This window comes from Ornithodoros turicata, chromosome 4 (genome assembly GCF_037126465.1).
Source record: "Ornithodoros turicata isolate Travis chromosome 4, ASM3712646v1, whole genome shotgun sequence".
Taxonomy (NCBI): Eukaryota; Metazoa; Arthropoda; class Arachnida; order Ixodida; family Argasidae; genus Ornithodoros; species Ornithodoros turicata.
Window position 1 is genome coordinate 4173167 of NC_088204.1, and position 20886 is coordinate 4194052.

A 20886-nucleotide genomic window follows, 5' to 3' on the forward strand; every position below is an offset into this window, starting at 1 on the left:
CTGGGGCTAGATGAAGGAACATTTTCTCGTCTTCACACAATCAAGAGGTTGCGGACAAGAACATCGCGACCCATTAGCCTAATGCGGGGAATCTACAAACACCAGGAAACATGAGACAGTCACTCCAACTCGGGCCATCCCTAGACCTGGCTTCCAAGTAGCTGGATTACAGGAGCGAGCCACCACTCCCAGCCTGTCATATCGTATACTTTTAAGGAATATACTTCCCGGAACGATCTCTTCAAGTCGAAATTGAATGCCGGGGAGTTTTTTTTAAATAATTGTGAAATTATGAGGTCTAGGTCTGGCATTATTGCTCGACTGCCTCATGTTCCCGGGTGATGTAATGCTACCCACTGGGGCTAGATGAAGGAACATTTTCTCGTCTTCACACAATCAAGAGGTTGCGGACAAGAACATCGCGACCCATTAGCCTAATGCGGGGAATCTACAAACACCAGGAAACATGAGACAGTCACTCCAACTCGGGCCATCCCTAGACCTGGCTTCCAAGTAGCTGGATTACAGGAGCGAGCCACCACTCCCAGCCTGTCATATCGTATACTTTTAAGGAATATACTTCCCGGAACGATCTCTTCAAGTCGAAATTGAATGCCGGGGAGTTTTTTTTTAATAATTGTGAAATTATGAGGTCTAGGTCTGGCATTATTGCTCGACTGCCTCATGTTCCCGTATGATGTAATGCTACCCACTGGGGCTAGATGAAGGAACATTTTCTCGTCTTCACACAATCAAGAGGTTGCGGACAAGAACATCGCGACCCATTAGCCTAATGCGGGGAATCTACAAACACCAGGAAACATGAGACAGTCACTCCAACTCGGGCCATCCCTAGACCTGGCTTCCAAGTAGCTGGATTACAGGAGCGAGCCACCACTCCCAGCCTGTCATATCGTATACTTTTAAGGAATATACTTCCCGGAACGATCTCTTCAAGTCGAAATTGAATGCCGGGGAGTTTTTTTTTTAATAATTGTGAAATTATGAGGTCTAGGTCTGGCATTATTGCTCGACTGCCTCATGTTCCCGTATGATGTAATGCTACCCACTGGGGCTAGATGAAGGAACATTTTCTCGTCTTCACACAATCAAGAGGTTGCGGACAAGAACATCGCGACCCATTAGCCTAATGCGGGGAATCTACAAACACCAGGAAACATGAGACAGTCACTCCAACTCGGGCCATCCCTAGACCTGGCTTCCAAGTAGCTGGATTACAGGAGCGAGCCACCACTCCCAGCCTGTCATATCGTATACTTTTAAGGAATATACTTCCCGGAACGATCTCTTCAAGTCGAAATTGAATGCCGGGGAGTTTTTTTTTTAATAATTGTGAAATTATGAGGTCTAGGTCTGGCATTATTGCTCGACTGCCTCATGTTCCCGTATGATGTAATGCTACCCACTGGGGCTAGATGAAGGAACATTTTCTCGTCTTCACACAATCAAGAGGTTGCGGACAAGAACATCGCGACCCATTAGCCTAATGCGGGGAATCTACAAACACCAGGAAACATGAGACAGTCACTCCAACTCGGGCCATCCCTAGACCTGGCTTCCAAGTAGCTGGATTACAGGAGCGAGCCACCACTCCCAGCCTGTCATATCGTATACTTTTAAGGAATATACTTCCAGGAACGATCTCTTCAAGTCGAAATTGAATGCCGGGGAGTTTGTTTTTTAATAATTGTGAAATTATGAGGTCTAGGTCTGGCATTATTGCTCGACTGCCTCATGTTCCCGGGTGATGTAATGCTACCCACTGGGGCTAGATGAAGGAACATTTTCTCGTCTTCACACAATCAAGAGGTTGCGGACAAGAACATCGCGACCCATTAGCCTAATGCGGGGAATCTACAAACACCAGGAAACATGAGACAGTCACTCCAACTCGGGCCATCCCTAGACCTGGCTTCCAAGTAGCTGGATTACAGGAGCGAGCCACCACTCCCAGCCTGTCATATCGTATACTTTTAAGGAATATACTTCCCGGAATGATCTCTTCAAGTCGAAATTGAATGCCGGGGAGTTTGTTTTTTAATAATTGTGAAATTATGAGGTCTAGGTCTGGCATTATTGCTCGACTGCCTCATGTTCCCGGGTGATGTAATGCTACCCACTGGGGCTAGATGAAGGAACATTTTCTCGTCCTAACAAAACCAAGAGGTTGCGGACAAGAACATCGCGACCCATTAGCCTAATGCGGGGAATCTACAAACACCAGGAAACATGAGACAGTCACTCCAACTCGGGCCATCCCTAGACCTGGCTTCCAAGTAGCTGGATTACAGGAGCGAGCCACCACTCCCAGCCTGTCATATCGCATACTTTTAAGGAATATACTTCCCGGAACGATCTCTTCAAGTCGAAATTGAATGCCGGGGAGTTTGTTTTTTAATAATTGTGAAATTATGAGGTCTAGGTCTGGCATTATTGCTCGACTGCCTCATGTTCCCGGGTGATGTAATGCTACCCACTGGGGCTAGATGAAGGAACATTTTCTCGTCTTCACACAATCAAGAGGTTGCGGACAAGAACATCGCGACCCATTAGCCTAATGCGGGGAATCTACAAACACCAGGAAACATGAGACAGTCACTCCAAGTCGGGCCATCCCTAGACCTGGCTTCCAAGTAGCTGGATTACAGGAGCGAGCCACCACTCCCAGCCTGTCATATCGTATACTTTTAAGGAATATACTTCCAGGAATGATCTCTTCAAGTCGAAATTGAATGGCGGGGAGTTTTTTTTATAATTGTGAAATTATGAGGTCTAGGTCTGGCATTATTGCTCGACTGCCTCATGTTCCTGGGTGATGTAATGCTACCCACTGGGGCTAGATGAAGGAACATTTTCTTGTCTTCACACAATCAAGAGGTTGCGGACAAGAACATCGCGACCCATTAGCCTAATGCGGGGAATCTACAAACACCAGGAAACATGAGACAGTCACTCCAACTCGGGCCATCCCTAGACCTGGCTTCCAAGTAGCTGGATTACAGGAGCGAGCCACCACTCCCAGCCTGTCATATCGTATACTTTTAAGGAATATACTTCCCGGAATGATCTCTTCAAGTCGAAATTGAATGCCGGGGAGATTTTTTTAAATAATTGTGAAATTATGAGGGCTAGGTCTGGCATTATTGCTCAACTGCCTTATGTTCCCGGGTGATGTGATGGCACCCACTAGGGCTAGATAAAGGAAGATTTTCTCGTCTTCAGAAAACCAAGAGGTTGCGGACAAGAACATCGCGACCCATTAGCCTAATGCGGGGAATCTACAAACACCAGGAAACATGAGACAGTCACTCCATCTCGGGCCATCCCTAGACCTGGCTTCCAAGTAGCTGGATTACAGGAGCGAGCCACCACTCCCAGCCTGTCATATCGTATACTTTTAAGGAATATACTTCTCGGAACTTCTCTTCAAGTCGAAATTGAATGCCGGGGAGTTTTTTTTTTATAATAGTGAAATGGCGAGGTCTAGGTCTAGCATTATTGCTCGACTGCCTCATGTTCCCGGGTGATGTGATGTTACCCACTGGGGCTAAAGGAACATTTCTCGTCTTCAGAAAACCAAGAGGTTGCGGACAAGAACATCGCGACCCATTAGCCTAATGCGGGGAATCTGCAAACTCCAGGAAACTTGAGTCAGTCCATCTCGGGCCATCCCTAGACCTGGCTTCCAAGTAGCTGGATTGCAGGAGCCAGCAAGGTCAGTACGAAATCCTGAAAGAGAACTCGCAGAATATCAATGGTTAGTGCATTACCAAAACAAGACATACCTGTATATACACGCAGTCAAGACTGATTTGCAGATGGGATCTTGAACAAAGTCTTCCTCCTCTTCGTCTTTGGTGAACCCATGGTTGTATATTACGCCGTAATGCTTACGACGAAAACAACGACGAGGCTTTATTTGAATTCTGAAGACAACCCCCACCACCAAACCCCCGCCGCCGTCCCCGTCTTTACAACGCCCCCGATCGTCCCCCTGGAACTATTATCCCCCCCTCTCATACTGCTGGCCAATCGCCCTGTGTGGCTGAGGCCCATTTCCTTTGTGGCTGAAGAAGAAGAAGAAGACTGGAGCTTCCCACAGAGCATCGGGTGCCTCATTGCCTCGAGTTCTTGACACCGGCGGCTCTTGAACAGTGGTAAGGTGTGCGCCGATGCTGTTTTTGTCAGCGAGAATTGGGCCCATTTTTAGTCTGCGGCGGCGGGGCCATTCGGGGCATGTTCGCGTCACGCTGGTGTCAGCGGCAGCGTGATTACTACTGCCACGCTTTTCGTAAATTACATGTTTTTTTTTAATATACATACTCGAAGTATGGTTTGGCTTCATAGTGGTGACCGTTTCTGTTTCTTTTCTCTGTAGGAGCTAAAACAGCTTGGAAGTGATAGGACACTTGGTCATATTAAATATCCTAAAAAGAATGCTTATAGGTGGCGTGCATATGACGTCGCACCGTAGCTTTACCCGTGGGTTTTCCCTCTTTCTGGTGAACCGGCTTACGCAAATGCGCCCCACCTATAGAAAACACCGATTGGTATCACATATCCAGAAAGGAACATCCGAGATTGGGAGCGAGAAAGAAGCGGGAACAACAACACAGCTTGTTTGTGCACGTCGTTCCCGTGTTGACGTGTGTTTGAAGCTTCGTAACTTCAACGTGAATACCGTCGACATTGGACCGGCACGTCTGAAAAACTTTTGTTTCTCCTATCCGAATTACGGCTTTGCTATGCAATCACGACGGTCACGGGCTATGCAGCTGATGAACATTTCGGACCAATGGGTGAGGTACAAAAGCCAGTTCACAGAATTAATCTTAGTAATCGCGTCAAAATGACCGGGAACGCTGCCGGAAATATGCAGGCAAAAATATTCATCTGTAGAGAACGTTCGGCGTCAATTGAACTCCGATGTCTGCAAAGTGAATGTAACGTCGTTCTCATGAACCGAAAGCATATCTCACATTTACTTCATTCTATTAGAAGGTACATTCCGGACTATTCGCTGATACAATAGTAATCGCCGAACAATATCGTTAGGCAGTGTCATTGGATTTACCCGCTGTATTTCCAACTTGGATACCATTGTAGCGGGTGTGTTTCGTAATGGAATGGTGTTAGTCTTACATGAAATATTTCCTCTTTCTGGCAAAGGTACATCACCTTGGAAAATTTTGTCGTTACACTGAAGTAATTCAATTGCTTTCGAGTAAAATTACATAAAATTTATTATAATACGTAGCAAAGCGCTCTTCGAATAAATGTCATTGACCGCATAGCAGAGATAGAACAAAAACGGCGTGTTGGTTCAAACATACTAGCTGTAGTGAAACGTACTCTGCAAATCCCAAAAACGCAAAATGACGCGTGGTTTTCTGTAGCGTACTTTAATCTCCCGAACTTCATCACGTCCACCTGAACCGGCTGCAGCGGGGCGGCGATTGAAGCGACCACCGCCATCCGGCAGCGAACTTTTCAAGGGACCATGAAAGGATATTTGACAAGCCCGCGATCATTTCTAATTTGTTCCCTTGTACTAATGCACTCACTTTGTAAAATATGAAGTTAAAAATGGTTCAAATATCGAAGATGTTCTACAGGGTTCACCAAGATAAACTTCGGTTCGGATAAGGTTTTTAACGAATATAAAACGAATAAAAACAGTGTCGGGGAAACTGAAGTAGATGTTAGAGAACGTATTATGCCCCAAAAATATTTTGTCGATAATTGGTCTGTTCCTCTGCGGATAAATCGTGAGAATTAAAAAAAGAAAAAAACTCCGCTGCCTAATCGGTTATACCTGTGTTTCAGCTTCTTTCCGTCAGATGGCGAAGCCGTCGAGTGCGGCGTTGCAGACGACATCGAAACCGAGCGAACATGTGGAAGTGAATGCAGACTCGTACTCTGCATTCGACCGTGTCGCTATCTGACGGAAAGTAGCTGAAACATATAGGTATAGTATAGAGTAGGTATAGTATATATAGAGTAGGCAGCGGCGTTTTTTTTTAATTTTCACGATTTATTCGCAGAGAAACGGACTAAGCGGCATTGGACATAAAATTTGGGGCATAATACGTCCTCTAACATCAACTTTAGCTTTTCGACACTGGTCTTAGTTGTTTTATCGTCGTTACAAACCCCGAAGTTTATCTTTGCGAACCCTGTGTATAATACAGCCGTGTAGTTCCAATATGCGTTGTATTGCCGTTTGGTAGTCGTTGTTCATGACTATACCGTGAGGAGTGTTAAGGTGAAGCCGAGGACGTGTCCTTGCATTCACGGCGATGGAAACGGGAGAAACTTTATCAATGTCGTCGTTCTCAAAAGAAAATCAGCCATAACGTAGGCACGTTCAGTTATGCTCATTAGCATGACTAACCTTTCTCTTTCTTCTTCAATAAATATATCACCCCTCCCCTCCCCCAATTTCACACTAACGTCTTTGCCGTCCGTTGGCTTCAAAAATAGAGTCTAAGGGCAATCGAGCCCAGTAGAAGGGTTGAGGATTGGGCTACTTTAGGTAATGAGACATCTGAACTGAGAGCGCAAGAAACACTCACAAAGAACGAAAGTGAACATATTCGACACAAGTGTGTCTGGTTGGGTGAGAGCTATGATAGTAACGAAAATCTCCAACCAAGTTACAAGACGGGGATACCCGACGTTTCGGAGCCAGTTTGGCTCCTTCCTCAGGGGTGACTGTAGTGGCCGTTGGCAGCAGCGTTCTTGCCGTGGTTCGAATTTCGTGATTCGCCGGATTGTTTTTCAGTCACGTGACGGAGGCCGCTGACGTATACGCTTGGTAACGCTCCAACAGATCGGTGTTGCTTGCGCTCTCAGTTCAGATGAGCTCAGTAGGTTCCTAAGGGTCCCGCCAAAAATACGAACACGAAAAACGTTTAAATGAAACTAGCCTTACTCGTTTAGCTGTAACAAGAAATAGGTAAGAAGAGCGATAAACGAACAATGAGGTTATTGCTGAAAATCAGGGACGTATGCACTAAACAACAACCATTTGGCATATACTGATCAGGATATTTAATATGACCAAGTAAACTGGTATAGTACAGGTTCGATACAATTTCAATACAGTTTCAATATACTTATTGGCATACTAGCACTACCATACTGGCATTCTCTCACAGGACCACTGAAGGATTTCATGGGATTAGTCTGGAAGGTGTACCGGTCGTAGATCTCGCGCGCGCGTTTCTAGTCAGCTACAACCGTCGTTTTGGTACGAGAACGCGTGGTATTTTGCTGCACCGCAGTCGAAGACAGACTTTTTGGAGGGAGGCTTTCACTGCTCCTGTAATTCCTTCGCGTCTCTGTATCGTAGAGAAACACGCAGAAAGACGATCGCACAGTTCCCACGCGTTTTTTAACTTCTGGTAGATGAACTAGAGAATTAAGTGACGCTTTCATGACGAAGTGCCGGTATCAGGGGGATTTAAGAAAAACAAAGGAAAGGTCAGCCAGACGAAGGTCGGTTTGCTATTCAAAAAAAGAAAAAAAAAGTCGTATAGGAGTAGCAGTTAGGATCATGTGAGATGATGTGAAAAGTCCGAGCCTGGGAAACATCCTCTTCCAAATGATCATCTATGCCATACCGAGACTGGGACGCGACGCCGGTTCGAATCCTGGCACCAGCTGTCCTCTCTGAGGTTCTCCCCGGGTTTTCCGGAAGACTTTCCAGATGAATGCCGGCAAAGTTCGCTCTGAAGTCGGCCCAATACGTATGCCAATCTCTATAATTAAACCCGCGACTGTGAGACAGAAAACAAAGGACACCATCGTCTCAGCGTTCATTGTGGATGTACAACTCGCATCAGAGTTAACTTGAACGCCATTCCGCCGTGCGCACCCTGGTGGTGCGAAGTAGAAGTAACGGCGGAGGGTGTCTTGATGATCTATTTACCATTGTAGTCGTGTTCAACTTAAGAAGAAATCTAGTCTATCGTGTATTCATACGCCGTTGGAGATAAGGAGACATTATAGCGGGAGGAGTGAGTCTGCCTAATGCGGGGAATCTACAAACACCAGGAGACATGAGACAGTCACTCCATCTCGGGTCATCCCTAGACCTGGCTTCCAAGTAGCTGGATTACAGGAGCGAGCCACCACTCCCAGCCTGTCATGTCGTGTACTTTTAAGGAATATACTTCTCGGAACGATCTCTTCAAGTCGAAATTGAATGCCGGGGAGCTTTTTTTATTAATTGTGAAATTACGAGGTCTAGGTCTGGCATTATTGCTCGACTGTCTCATGTTCCCGGGTGGTGTGATGGTACCCACTGGGGCTAGATAAAGGAACATCTTCTCGTCTTCAGAAAACCAACAGGTTGCGGACAAGAACATCGCGACCCATTAGCCTAATGCGGGATGTCTACAAACACCAGGAAACAGTCACTCCATCTCGGGCAATCCCTAGACTTGCAACCAGGAACGACAAGGCAAACACACGGGAAGTATGAAGTCACAGCTTCGCACAAAAGGTCTCTGTCTTTTGCCCATCGCACCGTCGCCGAGGGTGTTGTCTCAAAGTGCATGGAGTGATATGGTGATGGTGGTCTTCGTGATGCGTCGCTGTCTCGTGCTCTGCTGTGTCGTCGTGTGTGGTTGGATTGGTGGCTCCTGCGGTGGCGGTGAGCGTTGTTTTAGAGTGGTGACACTTTTCTTTCTTTCCTTTCTTTTTTTCTTATCGGGTCTTAGATGAGACGATGAAGTTGCACATTTCTTGGCGAAATAGGGGGTTCCCTCTTTCCCCGCTGATCTATAGACTGATCTATATCAGGCCATGATTGAGTGACTAGTATGGGTCCCGACTTTTTTTATGGCATCGCCACGTCCCTTGGACGCCCTGAGGACCAGCAGGGCTGCTTTTATTCCTACTTTTTTTACTGTTCCACATGAATGCTGGAAACGTCTCTCTACTCCTTTTTCTCTATCTTTTTTTTCGATTTATTTCACCAGTGGGGCGCGGAGACACAGGCAAGGAGGCAGTGAGCGACGCAGCTTACTACACGTGACGTGGCCTCCATGCGGCAAATGAAGAGAAACAATAATGAATAGTCCAATTACACCATTACGCCCCTCTTTATATATATATATATGGATATATATGGACATCGTTCCATGAGTATCTGTTTTTCTGCGTGCAGCCATAGAAGCCATGTTAATCTGTAAGTTTGAATTACAAACACGTCTAGCACCATTTATTTGTTACTTCAATGGCTTTTCTTCCTGCATTATATATATATATATATATATATATATATATATATATATATAAGCAGGAAAAATCAGAAGACGACAAAGAGCTTACAGGAAAACACAAAGGGGTGTTTATTAACACATATGGGGATAGGGGACGACGTTTCGGCAGTCAGCGCTGCCTTCGACGGGACTGGGGTTTGGTGACAAGGACAAGCTTTATATATGGGAGAGGGTTATGTACGAGGGAAAGAGCAGCGCATGCGCTTTTGTCATGACCAACACAGGTTGGTGACTAAGTGAAAGGGGAATGGCCGGGTCTGTGCAGCAGGACCTTGAGGAAATACCAGTGAGCCTGAAAAAGAGACAAAAGAGCGTATGTATTGTGCTGGATTAGGAATGCAGACTGCGAATAGTAGAAATGATTCCTGGATCTTCGTTTATCTGACACTGGAATTTATGAATGAGATAAGATTCGCGCTGTTCCCTGAGCCGTTGGGAAGGAAAGCCTGACTGCAGGATGAAAATAGATATATTGGTGATTGAGTGTCCTGGTTTACTGAAATGGCGCGACACTGGCAGATTAGGTTTCTTCGCGACGTCAGATTTGTGGTTGTTGAATCGCGTTCTAAATGACGTCGCTGTCTGTCCGATATATTGGGCGTTGCATTCATTGCATTGAAGAAGATAGACAACATTAGAAGAATTACAGTTAAAGTCGCCATTAATGTTGACCCGATAATTAGAATTGGTACTTTCTGCAGAGTTAGCGGCTTGCATTGATTTACAAATTTGGCATCTACTTGCATTACAAGGGTGGCAGCCAATGCTATTTTCTGGAAGTTTGTTAATTTTGGCATTTACTAGTCTGTCTTGGATGTTCCGCGTCCGGCGATAACTTACGCGCGGTGGCTGTGAGAATATTTCCTTCATGCGATCAGATTGCGAAAGAATTGTGTAGTGGCGGTTGAGTATCCGGCTAATGTTAGGAACGCTGCCATTGAATGTGACAGTGAGATTTACTGCAGAGTTTCCATTGGTTCGAGGAGATCTTTGGAGCAATTGTTGGCGATCTGTGGATCTTGCCCTGGCTATAGCGTCTTTCACAAGTTTGTCCGGGTATTCACGATCAATGAAGGTTTGTTCTAGTCGTTGGAGATGGTTGTCTAGTTCGGCATCGTTAGTGCATATTCTGCGGTAGCGCAATGCCTGGCTATAAGGTATGGCTAACTTAGTATGTCTTGGATGGCAACTGCGGAACGATAAGTACTGCTGAGCATCTGTAGGCTTCCGGTATAAGTTGGTTGAGATACTGCCGTTTTGTAACTTGACTTCCACATCCAAGAAGGTAACAGTGGAGGCGGAGTAGTGGGAGGTAAATTGAATGTTAGGGTGAATTTGGTTGAACCGGTTGATGAACGTGAGAAGGTCGCTTTCAGAATGAGGCCATATGATAAAAATATCATCTAAAAATCTCTTGTACACAAGTGGTTTCAATACGGAACATTCGAGAAATGTTTCCTCCAGGGATGCCATGAAGATATTTGCATAGTTGGGGGCCATTCTCGTGCCCATAGCTGTCCCGTTAACTTGCAGATAATGCTTGTTATCAAATTCAAAGTTATTGGAGGTCAAAATAAGTGTTAGCAGTTCGGCGAGGACAGTCGGATCATACGGCTGGTCAGGTTGATTTTTGTATGCTGAAACGGCCGCTGCTATACCATCTGCGTGGGGAATATTAGTGTAAAGGGACGTGACGTCTAACGTTGCCAAGAGACAGCTTGAGGGAACGGTTACTTGCGATACAGTTTGAAAGAAATGGTTGGTGTCTTTGACGTAGGAAGGTAATTTAGGGGGGATAGATTTAAGAACGTGATCGACGAAGGACGATATATTTTCTGTAGCGGTACCGTTACTGGAGTATATATATATATAATAATAATTTCAAACACGTCTAGTATCTTCTATTTGTTTCTTTAATGGCTTTTTCCCCTGCATTATATATATATATATTCATATATCGTGTTTGAAATATCGAGGCTTAATAACTGAGGAAGAAAAATCTTGCGCATAAAGCATTTCAAACGCTGATGAAACCCTTCATACATATAACTTTTGAATCACATTGGTAGGCGACCAGGAACTACCAACGCCATTTCCGGAATAACATCGTCATGTCTCACTGGGTCTAAGTTTGTTAAATAGATGTGTACGTTGAACATAACTATAGAGTCAGCTATATTCCATGGGGTCGTTTTGTTTTCCCTGACACTTTTTTTTTCCACCACAGGAAGGACCAAGGGCGGATCTATGAGGGGTGTGTGTTTGTGGATGTCCTGACCCCCCCCCCCCCTTAATATCTGTCGTTGCATAGACTTTTAAGTGACATTGGTAGTGTAACAGCATGCTCTCCAAGCATGCCAGATTAGATATGACAGAAGATATGACAGGACAGAGAGAAAGGATGAAGATAAGCTGTTTATTCTACGAAGGTTGACGTTCTTCTTCTTCTTCCACCTCAGAGCAATGGTCGTTAGCCACTAAGGGCGATTGGCCATGGCTAGTCGTGACGTAACACGCGGAGCGAATCCGTGTGGTCATTTCGTAGCAACTTTGCCAGATTTCGAGCAGTCATGTTCGCTTGGTCAAAATGAAGCAATGTCGCATGTTCGCGTGGCGCTTTCCGAGCGCTCGGAATTTGCCAGCTAGCACTTTTTTTTTGCCCGGTCTCAAAACGATCGAGTAGCGGATTGCTCAACTGTATCCGGTGTCGTCACATCCGCACTGCAACGGTAGCGAGTGCCCTCATTGGCCCGCATGCTGAAATCACGTGGTTTAGCAGACGACAGAACTCGAAGACTTGCGACCGCGACGCCCCTTTCATGATCCGAGCATAGATTGAGAAGTTACCTGTCAAAAAGAACTCGTTACAGGTTAAGTTACCGTGTGAAAAATGTAACTACGTTAGTAACGAAGTTCTTCAGCCTGAAATGTAACTCGCAGTTACTGAGTTACTTAAAAAAAAGAACGAGTTACTTCCAAGTTACTTCGGACACAAAATAGCATTACGCAGGTGCAGCGCGCGTGAGCAGTTGAGTTAGACCTTGAGTTGCCAACGGTGGAGTGCAGCACGCTTAGATTGTTTTCGTTTATGCCCAATAATAGACCTCTCCCTGTTTGTAAACAAATGACGTCATAGTGTTCAACAGCGCCACAAATTTGCTAGAATTGAGCTACGCTCGAAGCTAGAGGTGAACAAGGTCGCGCCCGAAAGCCACGGTCTTGAGGGGATTACGATATGGTCCCTTAAAGGGACGCGACCCTCGGTCCTGTTTTTCTTTCAGTGGGAGGCAGCGAACAAATGCCCGTTCGTGGAACCCACTCCCTGTGGGCGCACAATGGTTCAGCGTCATTTGAATGGCAGCGGTTCTTACTTCCTGAATAAAATACTGTCACTCATTGAATATCACGTTTTATGGCAAAATATGCCATGAAGGAACCAGAGAGAAAGCAAGAAAATGTGTCGACATGAGTAAAAAGCGAGTTAAAAGTAACTTGGAACGTAACTTAAGTTACTTTGGCAAAGTTACAAAAAAAAAAAAAAGGAACGAGTTCCTCTGAAAGTTACCACGTCGCAAAAGTACCGAGTTACGTTACAAGTTACCAAAAAAAGGAACTTAGTTACAGTAACGAGTTACTTGTAACGAGTTACCTCGAACTCTGGATCCGAGTACCTAAAACTGCTAGATTCCTAGCAACCATGTTCGGGTGGCAATGGTCACGTGATCCAGCTCGGTCGCCGACCTAGCAATTTCCGAGCACTCGGCCGTGTTGCTACGAAATGACCACCCGAATTCGCTATAAGTGTGGTCCGAGATGATGTCCTGAACAAGCATACCCTGATCCTTCCATCAGAGTTCGGGAAACCCTTTTCCATTCTCCATTGTAGCCTGGTTTGGTTCGGTTCTTCAATGAGAACAACATCACCGACACTCACATCAGTCCCTTTTAAGCCTTTTGAGTGATGTGCTGAACCGGAAAGCTCGCTAAGATATTCTTTCCGCCATCTTTCCCATACGAATGCAAGGCGTTGTTGGCGCATCCTCCATGTGCTTCTCAGTAACTCCGTTGACCGGTTGAGCATCCGTTGAGCATCCTGCAATGCGTCCTCTGGTGGGGTCGATGTCGTTGAAGCGTGTGCGTGCTATTAGTCCTTTCCCAGTAATCATGTCTGCTGGTGTCAATGGCGTAGGCTGTGTGTGTGTTCGTTATAGACGTATGTGATTGGCCTGCAGTTAATCATGGCCTCCACTTCGGTGAGTAGTGTTTCCATCTCAGCGAGATGTACAATTGTCCTTGATAAGGCCTTCCGAATGGCGGATTTTACCGAGCGTATATAACCCGCTCATAGAAGCCACCCCACCACGGAGCCCGCTCTGCTATAAAACGCCATTTGATTGCTCTGATGGCTGCATAGTCTTGAATGATGGGAGCTCTTATTACACTCCATAGCGCGCAAAGTTCTTTAGCTGCTCTCTTGAAAGCCTTTGCGTTATCGCTATAAACTGTATGGCAAGTCCCCCCCGTTCAGAAAAATCCTGAATCCGCCTCTGGGGAGGAAACATTCGTGTTAGTTGGGTTCACGTAATTCTACACACTGCATTCACTTGTAGAATATCCTATTACATCTAATGTCAGAAGAAAAAGACAATACGCGTCCTGGAGTAGCCAGTCTCGAGTGGCTTTGAACTATCATCTCCACTTTTTCTTTTACAAAATCCATCAATCAAAAGATAATACACGCGCGATATACACTCTTAAATAGGTAGGATAGGTAATTGGAATAGATTTAGAGGTAAGGCCTCAGGCAGCCCATTTTTGTGGCGACATGCTGAACGTGGAGGGTATTGGACGGCGGATAATTTCGGCCACCTGGGGTACCATCGACTGCGCCGGAAGTCTCCGACACACGGCGCTAGAAGCACTGTCTACCCCCTCAACACTGCCATCGTCCTCGGCCGGAATCGAACCCGCAATCTTTTGAACTCGGAACAGAACTTGAGGTGATGGAACTCCATGCCGTATAGTCGGCCAAGCTCGCGGGGACAGCGTCATGACTATCACGAGGGAAATAGGATCGTGCGTATTGGGCCGACTTCACATGAAACTGTGCCGCCATACTTCAAACAGGTGTTGGCGACGGTGATGTGGGCAACGTCACGACTAACGCCTTGGGAGAATGTGCGTCCTGGGCCGACTTCTAAGGGAACTGTGCCGACATATATCTGAAGCGTCTTAAAAAAAGAGGGGGGAGGGGGGTAATGGCAGGATCGGCTCGTCGTTGTTGGCCACACAGAAGTGGGCGTCGTCACGACTATTGCAAAAAAAAATAAAATAAAATAAAAACGGAAGAAAGAAGCTAATTACCATCCAGAATGGCATCGTGCCCTCACCCGGTTCGTTGAAAGCTAGAGGCGTACGCCTTTCTGTGACACTTGTGCTGATACTTTAATATCGTCACTCACAAGTTAATTTCTTGATGCGTGATACAGGTGCAGATGCACGAAGTATTGACTGCAATGAGACAGCGGAGTCATTTCTGCGATCCAACATCTGCGAACGCTGCACGTGAGTGGTTCATTTCTTTGGGGACAAGAAATTTTGTGGTTATTTGACTGCAATGTCTTCTTTCCTCAGAGTGCACTGCAAGCATAGTTGTCATAATGACACCGAAGCGGATGTCATAGGCACTGAGTTCTACGCTCTGGTAAGGTGTATCATGGTAGCATTTAATGTCGAATAGATATTACCAGTTTTTGTGTTAACTGAAAGTTGTGAATTTTGTGCCGGTCACATGATAGTCGCACGTGTCTGCAAACTGAAGTACTGTATCAAAAAGCCTCCACACACACACACATACACACACAAAACAGTCGGTTTCAGGGGGTATCTGAGGGTGTGTTTACCAGTGTATGACGTGGTAAGGCACACGATGCAAGTGAAATTTCATTCGGAACTCTCGGAGAAAACGTACACAACATATTTTCTCGGACAAGGGTACGTATTTCAGCAAGCCGAATATCCAGTACTTTCATGAAGAAAGGTTAAAAGTGGCTATTGTTCAGAATTGTTCCTGCAAGGTTGAGCAGCTGTGTGTAGTTGATTTTCCTTTTGTGTTTTCATAGACCTCGTCCATCTGCAAGAGTGCACTGCATGACTTGCGCATTTCGTCCTGGAATGCCAGTGCAAGGACAATCACTTTCGTGGCCTCTCCACAGGATGACAGACGCAGTGACTTCTCAGGATCTGTCCGTTTTAACATCCCTTCAAAAGAGTACGTTCTCTGGGATTTTTATTGCATTGCCAAGGAAGAGAGAGGCCATAAAGAACTCGCTTAATTTATGTATCTTTCCACAGCGGTTTTCAGGCCTCTAGATATTTCAATTTCACCTCACCTAGGATCACCGGTGAGTAAAAAGATACCTGGATTGAGCAGATTGGCATGTACTCGCATTGATTTTATATTATCTTTCAGAGGAAGTGCTGGATGTCACCATGCTCCATCGTAACTTTATCTATTCCCTGAAAGAGACTCCTTCGCAAGAATGCCACGTGCCTCCTGGATATACGGCACACTTTGATTACACGCTTAAAGAACTAGACCTCAAGGGTGCTGTCGACCTCTCACCTAGGCCCAACAAGGGTACGTCACATTTTCCAATGGTCTCGCTCTTGCCATCTCTTCTGGATAGAGCAATGGAGCCCATTCTCTATGTTAAGAGGACAGTGATAGATCATAGTCCACATTAGTCCACTTTGATGGAAACGAGCCCTGTAAAAGTCAGGCTGTCGAAAGCCCTGGTGGGCGGGACCTCGAGGATGATGATGTACTGGGCGACGCTTTGCACTTTATTTATTTATTCCATAGTACGTCAAAGGCCCCAAAGGGGCATTACATAACGGAGTGAAAGCACAACACATGTATACACAAAAGGGAAAAAATGTAAACGTTAGTAAAAAAAAAAAAAAAAAGTAAGCATGTTGCGGCGAAAACAATAGGATGCAATTACAATGCGGCAAGAGAAGTAACAAAAAACCTCAGGTTTAGATTACAACATAAGAGCATAGCTACGCAAAGGAGACAGTAAAATGGTTATCAATTGCACGTTTAAATGATATGACTTTATGATATGACTTTGTTGGTGGTTCCTTAGGTTTTACGCTTTTCACTTGCACTCTATGCTACGATCATTAACCGGATAATGCTAATGGCTGCCTTTGAAACTGCAATTTTTGTGATCTTATTTGCATGTCTACAAAGGATACTATAGCATCACGTGGCCGAAGACAATTATCCCCGATATTGCTACTAACATGTTCTGGTGCAGAATTGCCAATAGGGCAATAGGGCCCATTCTCTATGTTAGGAGGACAGTGACGGATCATAGTCGACATTAGTCCACTTTTATAGAAAGGAGCCCCGTAAACATCGGGCTGTTGAAAGCCCTGGTGGACGGGACCTTCAGGATGATGATGTACTGTGCGACGCTTTGCACTGATTTACACGCTTTACACTTCACGATTTCTTTGTTGGTGGTGGCTTAGGCTTTACGCTTTCCACTTGAACTTTATGCTACCATCATTGGGCAGACAATGCTAATAACTGCCTTTGAAACTGCAATTTTCGTGATCTTATTTGCATGTCTACAAAGGATACTACAACATCACGTGGCCGAGTACAGTTTACCCTCATCTTCGTACCAACATATTCTGGTGCAGAATCCAGGGTAGAATGACATCAGACATTGCATCTCCCGCTATGTTCTTCGGTGACATCAAACCTGGTGAGCAGTTGACGGAAAGTCGCTAGCTATGACTTGAAAACCCGAGACGAGGTAGGGACGATAACAGACAAACACAAACACGGTCTCACGGTCGGTTTGTCTGTTATCGTCCCTACCTCATCTCGGGTTTTCAAGTCATAGATCGTCACCAGCAGCTCGCTTGTTACCTAACTTTCCTTTAGTCGCTAGCTATTCTTACTTCTTACCAAGTCTTCTTATTCATCGCCGTATAGCAGTGAAGACATTTCATCATCAAATGTCGTCTTTCCTTTTCTTTGGTAATACAGCCGCTCCGTTTCTTCCAAAACACTACACGATCACCGTAAGCCTGGATGAACCACTGGACATAGAAGTGGTTCCACAGGGACCAGGCGAGGTGACATCGTGGGTCAAGGTGGACGGGCGTGGCGATGGCCATCATCAGGTTGTGAACCACAGTGGTGTCAAAACGTATAATCTACATCGCGACAGAGCTGCGTTGCATGATGGCGGAGTATACGTCGTCAACGGGCCATACACAGGATATCCCGGAAAGAACCGTGCTCTGATGCGAGTCATCGTGCGAAGTGAGCGGACTCCTTCACGACGACCTTTACTGTAGTAGTTTAACTCGCGTTAAAAGCAAGTCTTGTCTATACCCTGTAGTGTGCAGAGCAAACAAGTACGGACCTCTGTGCGAATCCACGTGCCCTGACTGCAAGAACGGTGGCATTTGCCACGACATCAGCGGTCGCTGCATCTGTCCTCCAGGGTTTAAAGGAGAACGCTGCGAACAACGTGAGTTCATGATCTTGCTTTTGAATTCATAGATGTGATTTTATGATTTCGCTTCCATGAGGACATTCCATTACACTGTTATCGATCTATTGTTGTAACTTCCCCAGATGCAGGTGTACGCGGGTTTCGCTAAATTGTTGCGGCTCTTCATAGCCCTGTGCGGAAGACTGTGATCCGCGGCACGGGGTAATTTACACCGACTCCAAAGCAGCTCTCCTGTGCATTAAAAACATGGGCATCCGTGGTTCCCTTTCCTCAGTGGTGATATATATCCTGTGCGCCCTGAAGTCCCTACAAGATCGCTCCCACTCCATTGCCTTTCAGTGGGTTCCAGGGCTCTGCGGAATAACTGGAATCCACGAGGCCCACGCTGCCGCTGCACATCAACAACGGCGTTCTATGCGCATTATACTCTCGAGAGGAAACAGAAGATCCCTCCTCAGGCATTTGTCCGATGCCTGGTCTACCCTACAGTGGCAACACGACATTCCAACTAGGTCCACTTTGTGAAGTGTAGGCCCAACGCTGTCATACCGGCTGCCTGCAAAGCTTCCTCGTCCTCGGAAGTCGCTAATCCACAGGCTACGTCTGAATGTCGCCTTCACTCCGTTCTATCGCTGTCAGCTAGGCTGCGAGGCTAGCCCTATGTGCAACTCCTCCGCTGCCGGAGCTATATCAACGAGAGGCGTACACTGCAGTCACAGCTTCCTACCCTTGGCTGCCGCCCCTTCAACTTGTCGACCATCCTCGGCCCTTGGGACACCGTGGTCCACTCCAGGGCGGCCTTACGTCGTATGGTTGGCTTCTTTGAGGCGACAGGCCTAAAGGACTCCGACTCCAGCAGCGCTCTAGGACATTCCCACCATCACAATCACGTTCAGCATCTCCATCGCCGCTCTGATCATTCCCGTCATCTCTCATCATCATCACTCATGATTGTCACCACTCATATTAGGCCCCCTAGCTATGGGGTAGCGTTCCACTCCATAGAGTGGAAAACCTCGCCACTTTATCATCAGAATAGATATGTTGTTGTTGTCGTTCATAGCTCTGTATTTACTTGAGTACCACTCAGAGACGTCACTGAGACTTTTGGTTCCCTATACTGAATTGTTTACTGTTGCAGCTTGTGGCGATGACAACTTCGGCCAGAACTGCCAGAAGCGTTGTTCATACTCCAATCTCGACCCTAAGTCGAAAACCTGTTCTGGCATCATGATCTGTCTTCCCGATCCTTATGGCTGTTCATGCGGAACTGGTTTCAAAGGTCCCTTCTGCAATGAAAGTATGAAGACCGCTACTCAAATGTTCATTGCAATCACATCGTTCTTATTTTGTCATCATATAGCGTGTTCACCACACGAATACGGTGCCGACTGCAAGCAGAACCGGATCTGTTACTGCAAAAATGGCAGCACTTGCAATGGCTTCACCGGAACCTGCTTACAAGACAATGGACAATGTCTTGATGGAATGAAGAACTCACCCTTCTGCGATATCAGTAAGAAGGAGGTTTATCTGTTACAGAGCTAAAATACACAGGTTTCCCGCGTCTTTTCGTACAGGCTACCCCTTGCTTAGGGACAAACCTGAGCTTGAAGATATCAGTGGCACCAGCGCTAAAGTGTCGTGGAACGCCTGGCAGGCTGGGCCAGAAACTGGGGGAGGTGTCCCTAACGCGTACTTGCTACAGCACAGGGTAGAACTGCTGAATGATGCCTAAACGATAAACGCTAAGCGGTAAACGATGCTATGCTTCTGCGATGCAGGAAGCTACAACGGAGGATTGGACTACAGCTGTGGTTCCAGTTTCTCTCGGTTCCTCTACAGGAAGATACAGCCACACGCTCACAGGATTGACACCCCGCACATTCTACGACGTCCGAGTCCTGGTGAGAGACAGTGACAACAACTACCGGACAAGAGGAGCCCAAGAAGAACACTTTCGCACGCACTGTGGACGTGAGTACTCGAGTGCTGTGTACAAATACAAAAGTCAGCAACACGCTGTTATTGTAGACTTGTATCTGTCTTCCCCAAAGACATTTCGAATCAGAGAATGAATGGCGTAACAACAGGGCGACACTTTCCTCAAGGGCAACGTGCCGCTACCTTCGTATGCTCATCAATTAAATCGTCATTGTGTCTTGAGAGTGCTAGCTCGTGTCAAGGTCATTCTAATTAGAGAACACAGCTTTATATGTGACACCATTCAGACGGTATGGGATTTTCCATGTACTCCTAAACCGCCGGAGGACTTGTTCAGTTTGCGTGAAATATAGTCTCGGGTGGTATATTTCATCGAAATTGTTTTAACGCTCGACAGTGCCGTTATACGGGCCTATCGCTATTAAAATACTTCACCTAGTTTCTTTTCTTCTTTCAAGGTCCTTCGCAATCGCCTTCTTCCATATGGATCGATAATTCTCGCAGCAGACTGATCATTGTCAAGTGGGAGGTTTGTGACACCAATGCCTGCTTTTCTCTCAATGACTAAAAGACCTTTTCGCTTCCTGTACTTATGCCCAGACACAGGCTTTTCCAATTATGGAGTTTGTTCACCAGCTGGGCTGCATCTATGCCATACTCTCAGTTCTTGCTTAGCTTTACTATTACTTTACTCTGTTACTGTATGCATATAAAATGCTTTTTAAAGCAGATCTCGTTGAACTGTCCAGTGCCATCCTCTTCCAAACTGTGTCTTCGCATATACAATACCAGCAAGCATAACATGGCTGCACGAGAATTGTAATTTCTATTAACTCTGCTTACAGAATCCTCCTCGACACTCTTGGAACTGTTGGACCATCAATGTCACCCTCATGTACAACGGCTACATAGCTACATTCAATCTAACACATCCAGAATCCCATTCAAAAACTAATCACTCGTTCTCCACGAAGCCATATACCTTATGGAACATCAAACTTCGTATGGAAACTACAGATGGCGAACCAGGAGAATGGACTGCTATGGGAACAGTCGTCTCCGCTCAAGATGGTAACACGCAGCAACTA

The 20886-nt window shown here is 45.9% G+C and overlaps 1 protein-coding gene across 1 annotated transcript in view; it reads left to right on the forward strand.

The window, feature by feature from the left end:
- The first annotated feature begins 4134 nt into the window (after nt 1–4134).
- LOC135390527 (receptor-type tyrosine-protein phosphatase mu-like) overlaps nt 4135–20886 on the forward strand; it is a 30929-nt gene continuing 14177 nt past the window's right edge. Inside the window, exons 1-15 of the mRNA XM_064620222.1 lie at nt 4135–4178; nt 14801–14876; nt 14946–15015; nt 15434–15582; nt 15666–15715; nt 15784–15951; nt 16961–17092; nt 17380–17658; nt 17738–17869; nt 18996–19154; nt 19218–19370; nt 19435–19568; nt 19639–19831; nt 20257–20327; nt 20644–20869. Coding sequence (XP_064476292.1) covers nt 15804–15951; nt 16961–17092; nt 17380–17658; nt 17738–17869; nt 18996–19154; nt 19218–19370; nt 19435–19568; nt 19639–19831; nt 20257–20327; nt 20644–20869 — 1627 coding nt within the window. The 5' untranslated portion in view covers nt 4135–4178; nt 14801–14876; nt 14946–15015; ... (1 more) ...; nt 15666–15715; nt 15784–15803. The remainder of the gene's footprint in view (nt 4179–14800; nt 14877–14945; nt 15016–15433; nt 15583–15665; nt 15716–15783; nt 15952–16960; nt 17093–17379; nt 17659–17737; nt 17870–18995; nt 19155–19217; nt 19371–19434; nt 19569–19638; nt 19832–20256; nt 20328–20643; nt 20870–20886) is intronic.